General features: G+C 41.2%; 1 protein-coding gene across 5 annotated transcripts in view; it reads left to right on the forward strand.

The window, feature by feature from the left end:
- The window catches only part of ptbp3 (polypyrimidine tract binding protein 3), an 88,907-nt gene that overhangs the window by 38,163 nt on the left and 32,625 nt on the right, over positions 1–18,119 (forward strand). For 4 of the 5 annotated variants that reach the window (XM_060909014.1, XM_060909015.1, XM_060909018.1 and 1 more), the window contains exon 2: positions 7,097–7,172. The exons of the other annotated variant lie outside the window; for it this stretch is intronic. In XM_060909014.1, the coding sequence (XP_060764997.1) occupies positions 7,148–7,172 (25 nt within the window). In that variant the 5' untranslated portion in view covers positions 7,097–7,147. The remainder of the gene's footprint in view (positions 1–7,096; positions 7,173–18,119) is intronic. 5 annotated transcript variants of the gene reach the window in all.

Consider the following 18,119-nt stretch of genomic DNA (forward strand, 5'->3'; position numbering starts at 1 on the left):
GTTCATCATCCTCAGTGTCGCCTGCTTTTGAAGCCTCGTTCGTTTTAATTTCAGAAATAATTTTTTCTTTTCCGAGTTTCTCACATGGATGTGAATGTGTTAGTGACGTGACGTTTATTTCGCTTCAGGTTCCTGCAGGAGTTTGTGAGGATGGGTTCCAGGGAGGAGGAGGAGCTGCTGTTACTTTTTGAATCTCTGCTTGATATCGTGATGCTTAAACAGTAAACTGATCCTGGACGCTGCTTCTGACATGATTTTAATTTTTCTCCCTAAATCCACCTTTTCCCTTTTTTCTTCTCTCTGAACCTGATGTGTACACTCCACAGTCAGAGGAGCGGTGATGAGGGGCAGCAGGTCGTCCTTTAGTTCCTGGGATTTAAACGTCTTCATTCTGATGTAGATTAAATGTTAAAGCTCGAGAGTAAATTTATTAAATTTCTCCTTTTTTAAATAAAATCTTTACGCCTTTTAGTTCTCTCTGCTTCCCTCTGAGGCCCTGTCCACACGGCAACGGATTCAGGTGAATCCGATACAATTGCTTATCGTTTAGGCCTGGCGTCCACACGGCACCGGCGTTTTGGGTGCCCAAAACACAATCTTTTGAGAACGGGTTCCAGAGTGGAAAGATCTGGCAACGTTGCCGTTGCGAAGTTGTCTGGATGAGTAGAACGGATTTGTTTACGATGACGTCACAACCACATGACTGTGAGTGCTTCACGCCGGGTAGAAGTGTAACGAACTCAATGCGAGTTGTCAACAAATCCTATAACTTGGTTCATGAAACGCGCTTACAAAATATTTTCACTGTGAATATTTATTGTGTAATGGTGCAAAGTGAGAGAGAGAGAGAGTAGCCCTTAGGGCAGAGTCAATCCCGCCAGCAAAAATAGGGAAAAAAAGGAGCGATCTCACCTCTTCAGATGTTGGTTTAAGTCCTACAATACATTCCTCAAAAAGGGCGTAGAAGAACAAATTAATCCATCAACGTGTAGCATTCAATTTATTCCGGACCATTAAAGACGCCGCCTTCCGCGTAGAATCACACGTCATCCTCGCCACCATATTGGATGGGGCAAAGCAGAGAATAAAGATGCCTCATTCATGTGCTGCGTTTAACTGTACCAACAGGTTTGCCGTCCAAACGAGATCACATGGGATTACCTTTCACAGGTGAGACTGGAAAAATACTTTTCATTGTATTTGGTCATTATAATGTAATTTTACGAACAGATTTTTCTGACTTTGTGGCTAATATGAAGTCTCGCGCATAATAGTTTATGCGCATGCGTCCTTACTTTTATTGTTCTGGTGTCTCCGAAGGGACCGTCTTACAGCGCCCCTAGAGGTGTGGCATGTGTATTGCATCGTTTTCAGCAAGCGTTGCGTTGCCATATGGACCTGATATTTTACTGACCGTTGTCCATATGGACGCGATATTTTTTTAAATAACATCTCCGTTGTCGTGTGGATGACCACTCAGTAAATCACTGACATTTTGCTGTTGTTCGTCTCTGATCCTCCAGGTGTGTGTGTGTGTGTGTGTGTGTGTGTGAGAGAATACAACCATCAGTACAGTGTTTTGTTTGTCAGGCAGCTGAGTGACTGATGGAGCTTGCACTTCATGACAGACTGACAGTTTCTCTCTCTCTCTCTCTCTCTCTCTCTCTCTCTCTCTAAAGCATTTAATGAATCAGGTGTTTGATGTTTGATGTCACACTGGACACAAACTGAGTTTAGAGTGCTCAGGTTTGTGTGTCGGTCATCATGACTCCTGCATGGTGGAGAAATGTCCTGCTTCTAAAATGAGCTGCTCCACTTTTACACAAAATCCACACTGACGAGAGACAGACAGTGAAGATCGATATATATATTTTACTGTCTCTCTGTTGCTCTCCATCTCTGTCTTTCTCTTTCTGCCTCTCACTCTAAGTTTTTGAAATACTTTAAGGATGCGGTGTAAATGAATTAATTGATTATAAATCTCTAAGAATTACAGCACCACATGACCTTTTTATTTAAAAAATAAGTATCCCAAGACACCAAGTTTTTAATCTGGAGCTAAAGCTGTAGAAGGCGTGTTCCTGTCCTTCCTCAGTTTATTGGGGATATTAAAAACGCCAGAACTGTGAGGATGGTGATGGCAGTGAGGAGGATGAGGATGAACAGCCGTCCTATCTGAGCTGAGTGAAGTGCTGGAGATGGAGAGGTGGTGTGTTGCACTGCTTCAGGAGATCAGGAAGAATCGCTGGAGATGATAACCATCCAGAACTTTCTACATTATAAGCAGGACTTGAACAGACAGCAGTGTAGCATGAAGATGACGGAGAGCTCGGGTTTAGTTTTGTTGGTGAGGGTGTGAGCTGGAACGTGGTGAAGAACTGACAGTAGTTCAATGTGGGGTTTATGGAATCGTGCGGTGAGGTTCGCCTGGTTCTCATTTACCCCCTTCAGGATGTTCAGATGATCATCTTGTATTCCAGCAGGGTTCTTCAGTGTAGAGCTGATGGTTACTCTGATGTGTTCTGCAGTAGAAGACGTGATGGCACATGATATTTATTTAAAATAATAAAATAATGTAAGGGATGAGCTCAGGGTGAGAGCTGATCTCACCACGTCAATAATGTTGCCTTAAAATAATGTAATGACACTGAAAACTAATTAAAATATGTTAGTAATGTGGGTGAAAACTTTTTTTTTTAAATCTGCAGATTTTTATTTTTTATCCTCATTTCTTTTTTCACCTCCTGCACTCCATCATCCATCACCTCTGTGTCCCTGAGCTCAGCTTGGAGTGATCCGGTTCAATAAAACACCGGGAAAAAACTCCATGATCCTGATTTGGTTTCTTACAGAAGCAGCTTTTAGCCAATAAAGTGTCAGGAATCGAACTGAAGGAGGTGTGTGTGTGTGTGTGTGTGTGTGTGTGTGTGGTTAAATATGGAGGAAATCCAGGAGCACTATTAGACTCGTACATGTGTTAAGAATCCACAAACAAGAATTTTATAACAGTCATAAAAATATTTCCGCAGGTTTAAAGTCAAACCCGAAATCCTCCTGAGCCGCGGCTCGGCTGTGTCCTCAGCCATCGTGCGTTTTTCTGTCGGCATCAAACATCAGAAGCGTCACAAAGGTGTGAGCTGGAAAAGAGCAAAGCGATCCGATCTGCTCCTGGCCTTTTCCGTTCCTTTTGCATATTCATGCTGCAGCCAGGCTGATTTGAATATTTGTCTGAAAAGAAAGAAGGAGAAGCTCTGTGCTGTGAACCAGATAAAGGCTTCCTGATGGAGAAAAGGTGAAAGGTCAGAGTTCCAAGTTATCATCTTCCTCGTTCTGTCTGCGATCTGTATAGTGTGAAGTGTGGGACATTTTGATTCTGCATGTGAACTTATTTGCTTTCCAAAGCCAAAAAGAAATGTAGATAGTTAACCGATGTACCCAACAGCCAATAGGATTAGAGATATGTCATGCCACACCCCCCGCCTAATCTAAACGGCTTAACAAGCCGACCAGATATGGAGAACAGAGTTTTTATAGTGAGTTTGAGTGGGAGAAGAAACACTGTGACTGACTCCTCCTGATGGGGGCGGAGCATAAAGACTGAATTCTCCATCAGTCTGATGAAGTAATGTTCCGGGATGGAACAGCTCCAAGTCTTGTGTCACATGACTGCCAGCATACACAGACTCCGCCCTCTTCCACATTAATAAAGTCCAAATATTTGCTCTTGTTTGAAAAGGGAGCCGCTCGTGTCTGTAGAGTAAGACACGCCCCCAGGGGCGGAGCATATACCTTCAAGGAGAGTTTAATTCTAGGAACATGAGAATAGTACAGGAAATGAAATTTATTTTAAATTCAATTAAAATACGAAAACTCCATGATCTGTCCAGAGTTGTTGTTTGTGTGTGTGTGTGTGTGTGGTGGTGGTTGTTGTCGTCGTCTACTGTTAGTGACAGGAATGTAAAGGTCTGAAACACTGGTTCAGATTTGAGGAGAACTTTACAGCTCCACGTGGTGGTGTTTAATGAAGCCGTTTCCAGACCTGACGTTAATGACGAACACCAGCTGCCTGTTTTAGTGATGAGTCTCAGTGAGGGGCAGAGATCTCACACACACCTGATGATACTCCCTCTGTGGAACAGTTTCTCTCTCTCTCTCTCTCTCTCTCTTTATTGATTTGTAGTTTGTTTCCTTTTTTTAAATAATTTCCACTCTTTAATTTTTCCTCTTTCTTTGCCTTAAAAACCTGAAACTGCTACTCATCAAAAAAAAAAAATTATAATCTGTTCTGTAATGGCCTCTGCATGCTCTTGCGACAAGGCTTTCGCAGATAGCTTTTCGCAGACAGTTGTAATTTATCGTTGAGCGGGGAGTAATAGGCGTGCGCGATGTTATTCACCGCCACAACACAAGGGAGCGTGAAGTCACGAAATCGCTAGGAGTAGTTGGTGGGTGTGGTTAGTGGAGTGTTTATCCTCCGGTTACTTATAATGACTAGAACTGGAGTCGTATAGATGTACGTACTTCCTCACTTCCTCGATCAACCGCTCTTCGTGCTGCTCCATCTTCACTCGTGTTTTTAAAAATGGCGGTCGTGAAAACAAAACAAACCAGGAAAGCAGGGAAGCGGAAGTGCATGTACAGCGGATGTGGAGTGGACCAATGAGAGCCCTCTTGTCTGCGAAGCTGTCTGCGGTGGTCACAATTTTTGGGAGGTGCGCGCAGAGCGTCTGCGAAGGGGGGGGGCTTCGCAGATGCCATCTGCGACGCCTGGGTTGTCAACATAAATTGGCCTTAAGTCTCAAATCTTCAAGGCAAGTTTATTTCTATAGCACATTTCATACACAGTGGCAGTTCAATGTGCTTTACAGAAATAAAAGCAAAACAGTAAACAATAGAAAATAAAATTACATAAAATAAATGGGGAAGAAAAATAATAAGAATTAAACAATAGTAGAAATAAAATTATTATAAAATGAAGTAAAAGTTCAGTAAAAAAAAAACAACAGAATAAAATAGAATAAAAGTTAAGTAAAGTTTAAAACATGCAGAGACTGTAAAAGTTAAGTAAAGTTTAAAACATGTAAAGATGATGATATTTATCAGTTAGCAGAAAGCATCTGAAAACAGCTTGGTCTTTAGTCTAGATTTGAAGCTGCCAACAGCAGGAGCATTTTTAATGTCCTCTGGCAGTTGGTTCCATAGCTGCACTGCATAGTAGCTAAAAGCTGCTTCACCACACTTTGTTTTAACAACTGGTTTTACCAGTAAATTTTTCTGCTGCGATCTGGTAGATCTGATTGGGTTCGGCCGCTGCAACATATCAGAGAGGGAATTGGGCCCTGTACCATTTAGAGATTTGTACACCAGCAGCAATGCTTTAAAGTCAATTCTGTAGCTTACTGGAAGCCAGTGAAGGGACCTTAGAATTGGAGTAATGTGCTCTGTTCTTTTTGTTCGTGTGAGAACCCTCGCCGCTGCATTTTGAACCAGCTGAAGTCGTTTGATGGTCTTTTTTGGCAGGCCTGTGAAAAGGCCATTGCAGTAATCAACCCTACTAGAGATGAAGGCATGTATTAGTTTTTCCAGATCATTTTTTGACATAAGTCCTCTTAGTTTGGAAATGTTTTTTAGGTGATAAAATGCCGATTTAGTGATTGCTTTCATGTGACTGTCAAAGTTTAGCTCGCTGTCAATGAAAACACCAAGATTTTTAACCATTTCTTTAGTTTTAATCCCTTTTGTGTCAAGAATAGTGGTAATCCTGAGTCTTTCATCTTTTTTCCCAAATAGAATTACTTCTGTTTTATCTGTGTTCAGCTGAAGAAAATTTTGTGACCTCCAGTTGTTGATTTGGTCGATACACTGGTAGAGACATTCAAGGGGGGCATAATCATTTGGTGATAGAGCAAAATAAATTTGGGTGTCATCTGCATAGCAGTGATACAAAATTGAGTTGTTCTTGATAATTTGTCCAAGTGGGAGCATATAAAGGTTGAAAAGTAATGGTCCAAGGATCGACCCCTGGGGGACACCACAGGTCAAGGACATTGATGTCGAGGTACAATTTCCCATCTTCAGCGTAGTTTAAACGTGTAAATCCGGAGTGTTGTTCGATATTCATCCTGCAGTCCGGAGTCTTCACAGCATCTCGGAGAAGAAACGTGCAGATGTGTAATTTAAATGAAGCTTTAATTCACTCTGCTCAATCACAAGCCCAGAGAATTAATAATCAGGGTTTTATTCTGGAGAACTGACGCAGAACTCTGTTTATATGCCTGTGTGAGGGCGGAGCCTGAGTTTTAGTTTGAGAAGAAAAGAAAAGAAAATGAATGTTTTTCTTGCACAGTGATGATTCTTGGTGAAATTGATGAATCTAAATCCATCCATCCGTTATCTGTAGCCGCTTTATCCTGTTCTACAGGGTTGCAGGCGAGCTGGATCCTATCCCAGTTGACTACGGGCGAAAGGCGGGGTTCACCCTGGACAAGTCGCCAGGTCATCACAGGGCTGACACATAGACACAGACAACCATTCACACTCACATTCACACCTACGCTCAATTTAGAGTCACCAGTTAACCTAACCTGCATGTCTTTGGACTGTGGGGGAAACCGGAGCACCCGGAGGAAACCCACGCGGACACGGGGAGAACATGCAAACTCAGCACAGAAAGGCCCTCGCCGGTCACGGGGCTTGAAACCAGGACCTTCTTGCTGTGAGGCGACAGCGCTAACCACTACACCACCGTGCTGCCCATGAATCTAAATCAAGATGAAAAAAAATATTGGGAATTTTTTTTTTGACAATTTACTGTTCTTGTAATTCTGCACCTCTTGTATGTAGCTGCAGTTATGGTGGAAATAAAGTTGTTTGTTTATTTGTGGCTGATAAAATCTTAATTATTTATGAAAACATGGGCCTGCTGGCTAACAGCTCGCTAATGCTAAATGCTTATGGGGTTCGAAATATTTATTTCAGAATGTTTGGAAATCGTTGCTTTTCTTTCTAAAATCAGTATCTGAGATCTGACTGTGATGGTGGTGATGATAGTTGTGTGTGTGTGTGTGTGTGTGTGTGTGTGTGGTGTGTGTTGCAGTGATAATCTGAAGAGCCTGCTGCTTCTGCATTCCTGTGTGCTTGTCCTACCATGAGCAATTCCACTCCATCCACAGGTACGGTGGTCCAATCCCTTCTCTTTCTCCTTTCCTTCTTTCTCAGTGTTTTACTTTTGAACACACATTTTCACAAGCCAATCAAATCCTGAAGGATAAAACCAAAATCCTGCCCGCTCAAACAAATACATCATTTCACTCGGAAATGTCACATTGTGGAAGAAAAATGTGTTAAAATTCCATCAATCCAGACCTTTGTCTCTCCCTTTTCCCCCCTCGTTCCACACGTCAGCATTCCGGCACAACTCCCCTCCACTTCATTAACATAGAATTATAATCAGATCGTATTAACGAGGTTAATTTTATGTGGTTTGTAGTTTTAAAAAGCGTTATAAATGTTATACTGCTCCTTCTGTGAGTAAAGCTGTGGATGAGAAAAGCCGTGCTGTTCAGTTTGGTTTGAAGGGTTTTGTCAGATTGAGACTGAAACTCCGACTCTGTTGTTTTATTGAAGCTGAACAGCTGGCTGATGGTTTTTAAGGAAACGCCATCTTGAAGATGAATGGAGCTGTGGATTGAAAGTTCCGTGATCCCCTGCCCTCAATCAGCCACGTGGTTTCTGTGATTGGTGGCGACTCCTCTCCCCTTCGCTGGTGTTTTTAATGTGTTCGGAGCTCGACTGACCTTCGTCTCTACTCAGCAAAATAGTTTAATAAATGTTGATGAAGTCAGATGAGACCTTGAGACATGTAGCAGACGAAACGATCCGCTCTCACTCAAACACACAAGCTCACAGTTTTCCAAAACACCACAGGAGCTCTGCTGTCTAGCATGAAACAGCCACCGTGTTTTTTCACAGCAGACGTCCCCAATTTGAGCAGAAGAGCCCGTCTAGACATCCTGAACACACTTCAGTTGGATTTTTAAACATTGTACTGTATGTTTTTGTTGAAAGATCAGCGCTGGGCTTCAGTGTCTGCTGGTCCGTGTTCATACAGAACCGAAAATATGAATCACACCAGGGCTGAAGTGCCCTTGAGCGAGGCACCGAACCCCCACCTGCTCCCCGGGCGCTGTAGCAATAGAGGTGTTCACACGGCACATATTTGCATCGATGCTGCACCGATGTATTTTGTTGCGATATATCTTACACCGGTGTAAATTTTGTGGAGCGTTCACACGTCACATACCTGCTTACTAGAGAGAAGCATGTTAGCACCGGTGCAGCCCCACTTGCGGTCACACGGCAGTTTTTGCGACCGTGCTATACGATAGTAATAATGCGGAAATGAAATATGCGCATGCGTGAAAATGTACTTCCTTTTCCCGGTTGTCATGGCAGCACCAAGCGCTGGGAAAACAACGTGGATGAAGACACCAGTGTTGCCAGATACTGCTGATGTTTTCCATCCCAAAATATGTTCAAATCCACCAAAATGCACTTAAAACTGCCCAATCTGGCAACACTGGAAGACACGCGGTTCTGTTGTTGTTGATATTCGCCATTTTGGAAGCGCAAAATACCAGGATGCAAATTGTGCAATGCCCGTATGTAATCAACTCTCCTCACGCGTAGCGAGTTTACCCCTGTAGCGTTCAGACGTCCCATTTTATATCGGTGCTGCCCCGCAAACTAGCATTTACTCCGGAGTAAATTTCTTAAACCCCCTCCCGAGCAGGGTTAGATTTGCACCGGTTTAAGCAGCTTTCAGGGGCTACACCGCTATAACTTTGTACCGTGTGAACGCTCTACCGGGGCAGCCCCGGTGCTACACCGGAGTAAAAGTTGCCGTGTGAACACCCCTATTGCTGCCCACTGGTGGGTGTGTGTGTGTGTGTGTGTGTGTGTGTGTGTGTGTGTGCACGCGCGCACTCATTGCTCACTTGTGTACGTGGGGTGGTTGACAAAATATAGATAGGTATGGATTACGGAAATATAATAATTTTTAAAAAAAATACGGTGTAGTTACAGATTTTAATATGGATGCTAATAATTTACAGATTGGTCACGGACGTTTCAGTATGTTACAGGTTTTATACGGATGGTGCATCACAGATTAAAAAAAAAAATTTTGAGAAGCCTGAAACAATTAAATGTTTGGACTGCTGAAGTTCATAATTAAAATATCTTTCCTGTATTTTTATGTTTTTACTTTATTAACTTACTGTTGATATTTCACAGAAAATCACACATCCGTGAATAAAAGATCCATGCTTTTATATATATATTTTTTTATTTTCTGTGAATCCATATTCCGTGACTCATCCATATTTTGTAAAGTGTGTGTGCGTGTGCGTGTGTGTGTGTGTGTGTGTGTGTGTGTTCACTGCTTCAGGTGGGTTAAATGCAGAGGAAGAATTTCACTGAGCTGAGTGTACACGTGACAAAGGCCTCTCTTCATGTTTATGGCTCTGATTGGTTGATTAATTCTCTCTAACAGCAGCTCGGACTGTAGTGCAGGTTTACATTCATACACTTTTTTTCGAATACATTTATTGTTTCTGTAGTAACGGATCATTCATGGGGACATGTACAGCGGACACTCCACTGATAACAAGCAGATTAAAAAATCACTGATAATGTGAAGATTTCTCTGAGAAGTGTGTGTGTGTGGTTTCTGTAAGGAGTCTCCAGTGTGAGCACTGTGTATCACTCAGAGCTGGAACTTTAAGATCTCTGAGATCTTCAGCACAGAGGAGTTTATACTTATTCTGCTCCTCCTCCTCCCTGGTGCGATATATATATATATATATATATATATATATATATATATATATATATATATATATATAATTTATTTTTTTTCAAATTTGTATATTTTAGATTCTCATTTTTATTCTATTTATACAACTTTTTTTTTTTTAATTCTTTTATCTTAACTGTTTTTTTTAATCACCAACCACCAAAGCAAATTCCTTGTATGTGAGCTCGGACTCGGCAGTAAACTCGATTCTGATCTTCTGAATCTTCTTTGCGGCTTTTCAGTAACCTGTTGGAACAAGTTGCAAGATATATATATATATATATATATATATATATATATATATATATATATATATATATATATATATATAAAATAATGTATGTCTTATTAACTTTGAGAGAGGATAACGAGACTGTGTGTGCCGAGGAAGCTGCTGTAATGTAAGTGACAACAGGAACTCGCTCATCTCTTTAACTACAAACAGATAAAAAGTACGAGACGATGTTTTACTAAATTAAAAATGGTAGTTGTTGAAGTGCTGTGGTGTTAAAGTAGAATAAAACACTGAGACATGCAGTTTTAGGAAATTAATCAGCTGCAGGGTGAGAACAGTAACTCTGTCACTCGGTTGTTGTTGTTTTTTTTAGCAACACACAGTGTTCATGACATAATTAGGGGTGTGACTTCACCATCTCTAACACAGATGTTCTATAAAATACCTTTCAATAAACGCCACACCCTCAGTGGAAATAACACCAGGTTTATACACGTTTTGAAAGAAGCACACACAAACTGCAAGTCTTTCATTCCTTCAGCATGTGTCAGGAGCACAGGGAACAGGCACAGGCTACACACACACACACACACGCGCGCACACACACACACACACCCCTCAGTGACTGTACAGAGGTTTAGCTGAGAGCATTAGTGAAAAGGAGCAGCTTTGTCTGAAATAGATGTTTTTCTGTAATGTGCTGAATATAGAATTCCTGATTATGAAACTGAGATGGAAGACTTACAGTTCCAGCTTTTACCTGGACAGAAGAAAAGTTGATGGTATTATCTGTAAGTAGTTCATCAGTGCTGTTGAGTTCTGAATTCTGATTGGTCAGGAGGTGTTGATGAATTTCCCAGGAACACGCAGCAGTGCAGCTCCAGTTTTTATACGTTTATCGTCGTCTAATAATAAAAGGGTTTGAACAAAACAGATTCTTTACCAAAGAAACATAATGTATAAATGTTTGAAGGCACTGTGGGAAGTTTACTCGTGGAAAAAATGTAAATAATTAAGTTCTTAGACTTTACTGTCCAAAGGGTGGGCAAACTTTTTCACATGCAAGAATTGCATTTTCTTTTCAATACTTCAGGTTCATTAGCATTTGCAGAATGTGGAGGGATTTTTGTTGGGTTTTTTTTCACGTCACAGATAACAAAATGTGTAAATAAGTGAGGGGTGCCTAAACTTTTGCATACAACTGTAACTATAAAGAGTTTGGCGTGATGTTCTTTAATAAATATAAAACTGTAATTGTTGATGAGTTGCTGTGCTGTAAGAGGAATAAAACCCATGAGGGTGTGCAGTTAGAGGAAAATAATCAGCCTCAGGGTGTTGTGATGAGGATGAGTTCACGTCCCGAAGTGTTTTATTCCTCTTAGACCACAGCAATTTACCAGCCCTTACCAGTTTAACCTACTCAGGAATGTCATTGTTTTTATCCGTTTATAGCTACAGCTAATGTTCCTGAAATGAGCTCGTTACGTTAAAGCAGTGATAAACAGTCGCTCCCTCAGCAGGGTCTCGTTACTCGCTCTCAAAATTCATACCATCATGTTACTGAGAAACCATGAAGAAGTGGTGTAATCTGCAGAAACACGTTTCTCCTCACAGTGAACTTCATATCAGCAGGTTGGTTTTTTCCCTTATGTACACACCCCTGTGAACGAGCTGTTACTATGGAAACGATAGCGTGTCAGAGCGAGTGCATTAATATAAACCTGCACTATTGTCAGAGCTGCTGTTTGAGAGAATTAATCAACACCTGACCAATCAGAGTGCAGGATTCAGCAGCGCTGTGGTGTAAGCAGGAGTGCTGTGAGACTGTGATCTCAGCTGGAGATGTTTGAGATGAGTGAAGACGGTGTGTGGTTTCCGTTTCTCTGAATGTTTCCAGTTCAGCTGCTGATTGTGACTGAAGGAAAACCTCAGTGTTCCAAACCACATTTCCTTCCCACGGTAAGTGTAAAGCTCGGTCGTGTTTTCACACCGAGGTGACGGATCGGAGTCAGATTCACATCCGTCTACTTTCTGCTTTCCTGTATTTGGTCCAGATGGAGGCCATTTTAATTTGATGATAAACATTTTTTCTTACCCAGTCCACCAAACGCTCCACTTTATTATTTTTAAATAAAGAAATAAAAACACTTTTCCTGCTTGGGCAGCACGGTGGTGTAGTGGTTAGCGCTGTCGCCTCACAGCAAGAAGGTCCTGGGTTCGAGCCCCGTGGCCGGCGAGGGCCTTTCTGTGCGGAGTTTGCATGTTCTCCCCGTGTCTGCGTGGGTTTCCTCCGGGTGCTCCGGTTTCCCCCACAGTCCAAAGACATGCAGGTTAGGTTAACTGGTGACTCTAAATTGAGCGTAGGTGTGAATGTGAGTGTGAATGGTTGTCTGTGTCTATGTGTCAGCCCTGTGATGACCTGGCGACTTGTCCAGGGTGAACCCCGCCTTTCGCCTGTAGTCAGCTGGGATAGGATCCAGCCCGCCTGCGACCCTGTAGAACAGGATAAAGCGGCTACAGATAATGAGATGAGACTTTTCCTGCTTTGGTTGAGAAACACGGTCATGATTTTGAAATGCAGCCATCAAGCTCATATTCATCTTTTTTTTTAAAATGTATTTTATTTTATTTGTTTTGTTTAAAGCCGTTTCCTCTCGAGAAGGCCGTGGTGTATCTGATTCAGAGCGATGGATCCTTTAATCGCATTAAGGCCTCACAATAAGATTTGTTAACAGCACAAACGAGACGAATTACCGTGCCGGAGCCAGATGCTTCAATAGGTCATGTGTACAGTTGCCATGGTAACACCAGGTCATTGATGCTGAGCTGGGGGAGGGATGGAGAACAGGGGGGAGGGATGGAGAACGGGGGGGAGGGATGGAGAACGGGGGGGGGGGGCTCGGCTGATGGTCAGCTGCTCGCTCGCCTGCTGGGATGTGTCAGGATGTCTGTCTCCAAGAACAGTGAGGGTTCACGACTATGATGGGAGATAAAAAAAAAAAAAAAGACTCCATAAAAGTGGAATGAAACGAGGCCGGAGTGTGTTTGGGTGAAGACAGGCCTTTAGGGTGTGGTGTAGAGCTGCTTCTCCGTTTGCTCTGTGTGTAATATTCCTCTGAATAAGCATCCATTAGAGAATAAATATTATTAAAACCATCGTGTGTGTGTGTGAGATATATAAAATCCAGATTTAACTGATCTCTCGCTCCCCCCCCCCAGTGAAGAACAGAGTGTGCTCTTTCTCCGGCGCTCTGCTTGTTTGTCTTCGGCCTTGCTGTTACTCTGCATGTTCTGTTTTTCTCTCCACCTTCTCTCTTCCTTCCTGAATGTTCTTATTTGTGTCCGTCGTGTTAGCGAGCGTCTCCCATGAGACGGTTTATGGGCGTGAACTTGTCCTGTTTGTTGTTAAAATATCAGGAATGTAGATGTGTTCTATACAAACACGGCACTTTCTTCTCCTCACTGAGGTTTAAAGAGGGAATGAAGTGGTTGAGAGCAGACGGGGCCGATCTGCAGCTGAGCCTGATGGAGTGTGAGGGGTTTATTTATTTCGTGTGAAGCACACCTGTCCTTGGGTTTGGTGTTTCTCCTGCCCTGACATGAGGTGATTGAGTGAGTGAGCAGGTTCTCGTCCCACGCCTCTGAATTTGCATCACAGAATTTTCCTTTTTGTGTCCAACGCAAACCGAGTGAGCTTCAGCACCAGGAGTCTGATTTTTCTGAACTCGCATCACACACGATGTGTTATTGCATAATAAATTAAGAGTTATTTGGCGTAGAGACTTTATTTAAAATTGTGTCTGGTCTCTGAGACCCACCGCATCCAGAAGGGAAGAAAGGTTGAAAATCCACTCACAGGTTCACATCTCAGCAGTGGGGAAAAGATAAAGAGGGAAAAACTGTCAGGATTTTTGTTTTTTATTATATAAATTTAACTTATCTTTTCAAATGAGGTCATTGTTTGTTTGTGTGGCTTTAAAAAAAAAACCTCAATTTCTTCTTTGTTTCTGAGACTGAGCTGAGTTTGTGGTGGTTTTCTGGAATTATTTTTCTGTTCTTGCAATCTCAGGCTTCATAGTGGTTTATTTATTTATTTTTTTAATTATTGACATTTATTCATCAATTATTTTGATTCAATATTCTAATCAAATCACTTAATGCTAATTAAACTCCTTCAGTTTCTCCGAGCTGCTGAACCCAGAAAACCCCAAACCATCCGATAACTGAGCAGTGTGAATCGAGCCTAACGCAGTCTGAAGAAAGCACCGTCTGCCCTCTTCCACATCCATCAGCTCGTGTGTATGTTGGCTGGTGTGGCTATGATTGCCAGGGAATAGAGAGTAAGCCCCTCCCACACAGATTTTAATTGAGAATATGGATATTTCGGCGGCCTCGATTAGAACCTTTCTTGTCCCGTGTCCAGCCTGTGTGTTTTATGCTCCTGATCTAAATAAAGTTTCTGGTGAAAGTAGAAACACAGCTTCATTAAAGTTGAGGAGAAAAAAAAAAACCTCTTAAACTTGCTGAAAGTATGATAGAAAAACGTATCTGCTTCAAATTGACGCTCTGATTCCTGTGCCTGATAGTAAATTTAGTGTTTGGTGATGCGTGTGCACACACACACACACACACACACACACACACACACACACGGTTGAGTGTTTAGTGATGTGCACTGAGTCGTCTCCGTCTCTTGCGCTGTGTGAATGTGGCACCTCGTCCTGCTGACTTCAGCACTTTCCTTTGTGTGTTTCTGCCCCTCTCGGCCTCCTCTCACTGCAGGGATTAATACTGTGTGTGTGTGTGTGTGTGTGTGTGTGTGTGTGTGTGTGTGTTCCCAGCACACACCCACACGCGGGAGTTGACCCATATGTTCACTCTGTAGTATTTTAAGAAGGTGTCCCTGTTTTTAGAAACGGTCCTTTAACCCGTGATGGAGTGATTTTTTTTTTTTTTTTTTTCTTCAGTGTTTTAATGTTTCAGTCGTAGCTGCAATTCATTATGTTTCAGCATTTTAGTATTTTAATGCCTTTTCATGTGTTCCTGCATTTCAGTGTTTCAGATGTCCTCATGCAAGACGTTTAGTAGTCGATATGGTGCCAGTGAAATTCTGTGGTTCTCAATCTCGTGGTATTAAAGCAGAAATAAAACCGTAAATGCCGTGAACTTTAACCTGCAGTCCGTTTATTAAAAACACTGTTCACCTAAACACAGGAGCCTTTAGTGTTTCTCCATCACAGACATCATCTGGAACATCGTTGGCTCCACAGCAGTGCCTTCTGTCCAAGGGCAAATACAGCCCCAATTACATACCGTATAACGGCACCCAAATTACGGGCGTGTCAAAAGGCCCAAAATGGAACATATGAAAATCGCCCAAATTAGAAGAAAAAATCCTGTTTCATAAGGGTGGAGAACCCAAAATAATTTTAAATTATTGTTAAATGTCATTTTTTGGCATATATATTTCAATTTGTTGTTCAATCGCTTCATAACATGAAGTGAACATGAAATGCATCTAGCGATTACCGTAAACCGTGTCCGAGTCTCTGACGTCTGAATGTCGTAAAATGTACTTCCTTTGTTTATGTTGTGAAATTCTCAACGATTCATGATAACGCATGGCTGTCGGTTTGTGATACTGTTGATAGTATAGATCGACAAGTGGTCGTCATGCCGGGTCGCGGTAGACCTAAGACAACTGGTAAATCACATAATAAGAACAGCAGTTCATATATTCATGGAAAACGCACAATCGATGGCATTATTAAGTCTCCAGGCGGGGGATGGGGAGGTTTATCACACGACACAACAGTCAGAAGACATCAGACGATATTGTTGACAAGGTCGAGGTCACTGACTTGTCGTCTGCAACAGCTGCCTTACAGTTGCCAGGTACGCTATGGATTTTTATTACATATTTTATGTGAGACTTTTATGTAATCTGCTTTGTACCAGCTTATTTTTAAACTTAAGTGAAAAATTATTTTTATCCCATTTATGCCCAAATTAATTTATACCAAATTCTATTGGAAGTTGAATTGAAATAGATGTGTGCCCAAATAGATGCTGTGATCATAATTAGGCTTACAAAATATAGCATAAGCTATTATATCTAGTACTTGATTTTTTAACTTTTCATGTTTAAAAACATGGCTTAGCTCATACATTTAATTATAATAATTCTTCTTTATTATTCCTTAAGGGCTGCACACAATTAAAAATCCAGTTATTAGTTTATTTATTTTTGATATTTTGATTGTTCTAGATCATTATTGTTTCACTGTTTGAGATTTTAAAGTTTTCTGCTGCCCATACTCTTGTGCAAATAGATTGATATTACATATTGTTTCCCATTTTTCATACATATAAAAAATTCATGAACTATTTTTATCTTTTTTATTTATTCAGAATGTTGGAGAAAACTTTTGACTTTTTAGATACAGCACTACTTTATACTTGCACATGATTGTGTAATTTCTATTATTTTTATTGCTCGATATATTTATAATTTGGTTAAAAAAATTACTAAAAATGATACGTCAAATTTTCGGCACGCTACTCGCAAAAATAGTAAAAAAAAAATTTTGGCTCGCTACGCTCGCCATGGTGCCCAAATTAAAAACCTGTCTTTGCCCCTGCTGTCTGAAACAGAAATAACACTGGTGTGTGTTTCAGAACTAAGAACACTGTGGATATGTTGTTAATGTGACTTCAACATGACCTGAAACTCACCTTGAGCTCTTGGAGTCAATCTGGATGCCTGTCTTTGATCGCTTTGCTGTGCTAAATACCACAGGACTTGGTCCTGGGACCGCTCCTATTCATTCTCTAGATCAGGAATATTAATCAAAATCTTTCCAATGCAAATTTTGACTTGTATGCAGATGAGAGTTCAGTTCCTCATCCACACCGTCCCGGGCTCGTGTTCAACCGCAGCCAGTGTTCAGTACTGTCCTACAGAACCTTTATCAGACCCTCCAGGATTTCGCGATGTTGCGATTTGTAACTTCAACGCAAATTCAACCAATCCCCACGAATTCAGGGCAGTGTTGCAATTATATCCAATCACCGCAACTTTCACACAAATTTGACCAATCGTTGGCGTCGTCTTGAGGTGACGTCGACAAACTACCTTCCGCCTTACTTCCATGTATATGTTCAAGAGAAGCAGCATGCATGCAGTGTTGCCAGATTGGGCGGTTTTAAGTGCATTTTGGCAGGTTTTGAACATATTTTGGGCTGGAAAACGTCAGCAGTATCTGGCAACACTGCATGTGCAAGTCAGTGTTTATATAGGCTTAAATTCTGTTACTGAAAGTGTGTTATGTTTACAGTGAAGGACTGTGTGCACTTTATTTTTTTACTTAATACAAGAAATTAATGGATGCCAACATTTTTGCCAAAATGGTATTTTATTTTCCATTGTTTAGGCAGCTTCAGCATCATACTGTGAGATTCTGTTCAAATTGTTTTTCTTTATGAAGCCTGAGCCATTTATTTTATTAGTTTATAATTATTGTTTAATTTAGTCTTCAGGAGAGACTGCCTGCACACAGTACTAGTGTTTAATTTAGTCTTCAGGAGAGACTGCCTGCACACAGTACTAGTATTAATAGTTTTTTTCTTCCATGAAAGCTGAGGCATTTATATTATATTTTAAGGTAACTTCATGTTGTGCTGTGAGGTTCTCTGCACTTTAACTTTTGAACCAACAGGTGCATTTGGATAAGTAAAGCCTATTTTTCTGCATTTTTGTAGTCCTGGTAATCTTTTATATTGGTAAAGTTGTTTATAGGACCATTTCTCAGTGTCTGGTTTTTTTTAATCAATAGTTTTTCAGTAATAACTTATCGCTCAATTTTAATCACAAAAAGAGAACATCACAACAATTTCTCGCAACTTTCACTTCCTCCTGCAATGTAACCACAACAAAAACCTAAAAAACACCGCAACTTTCATCGCAATTTTTTGGAAAACCCCCTGCAACATCAGACATTTTAGCCCGCAACAATCACAAAAAAGGCC

This window comes from Neoarius graeffei, chromosome 25 (assembly GCF_027579695.1).
Source record: "Neoarius graeffei isolate fNeoGra1 chromosome 25, fNeoGra1.pri, whole genome shotgun sequence".
NCBI lineage: Eukaryota > Metazoa > Chordata > Actinopteri > Siluriformes > Ariidae > Neoarius > Neoarius graeffei.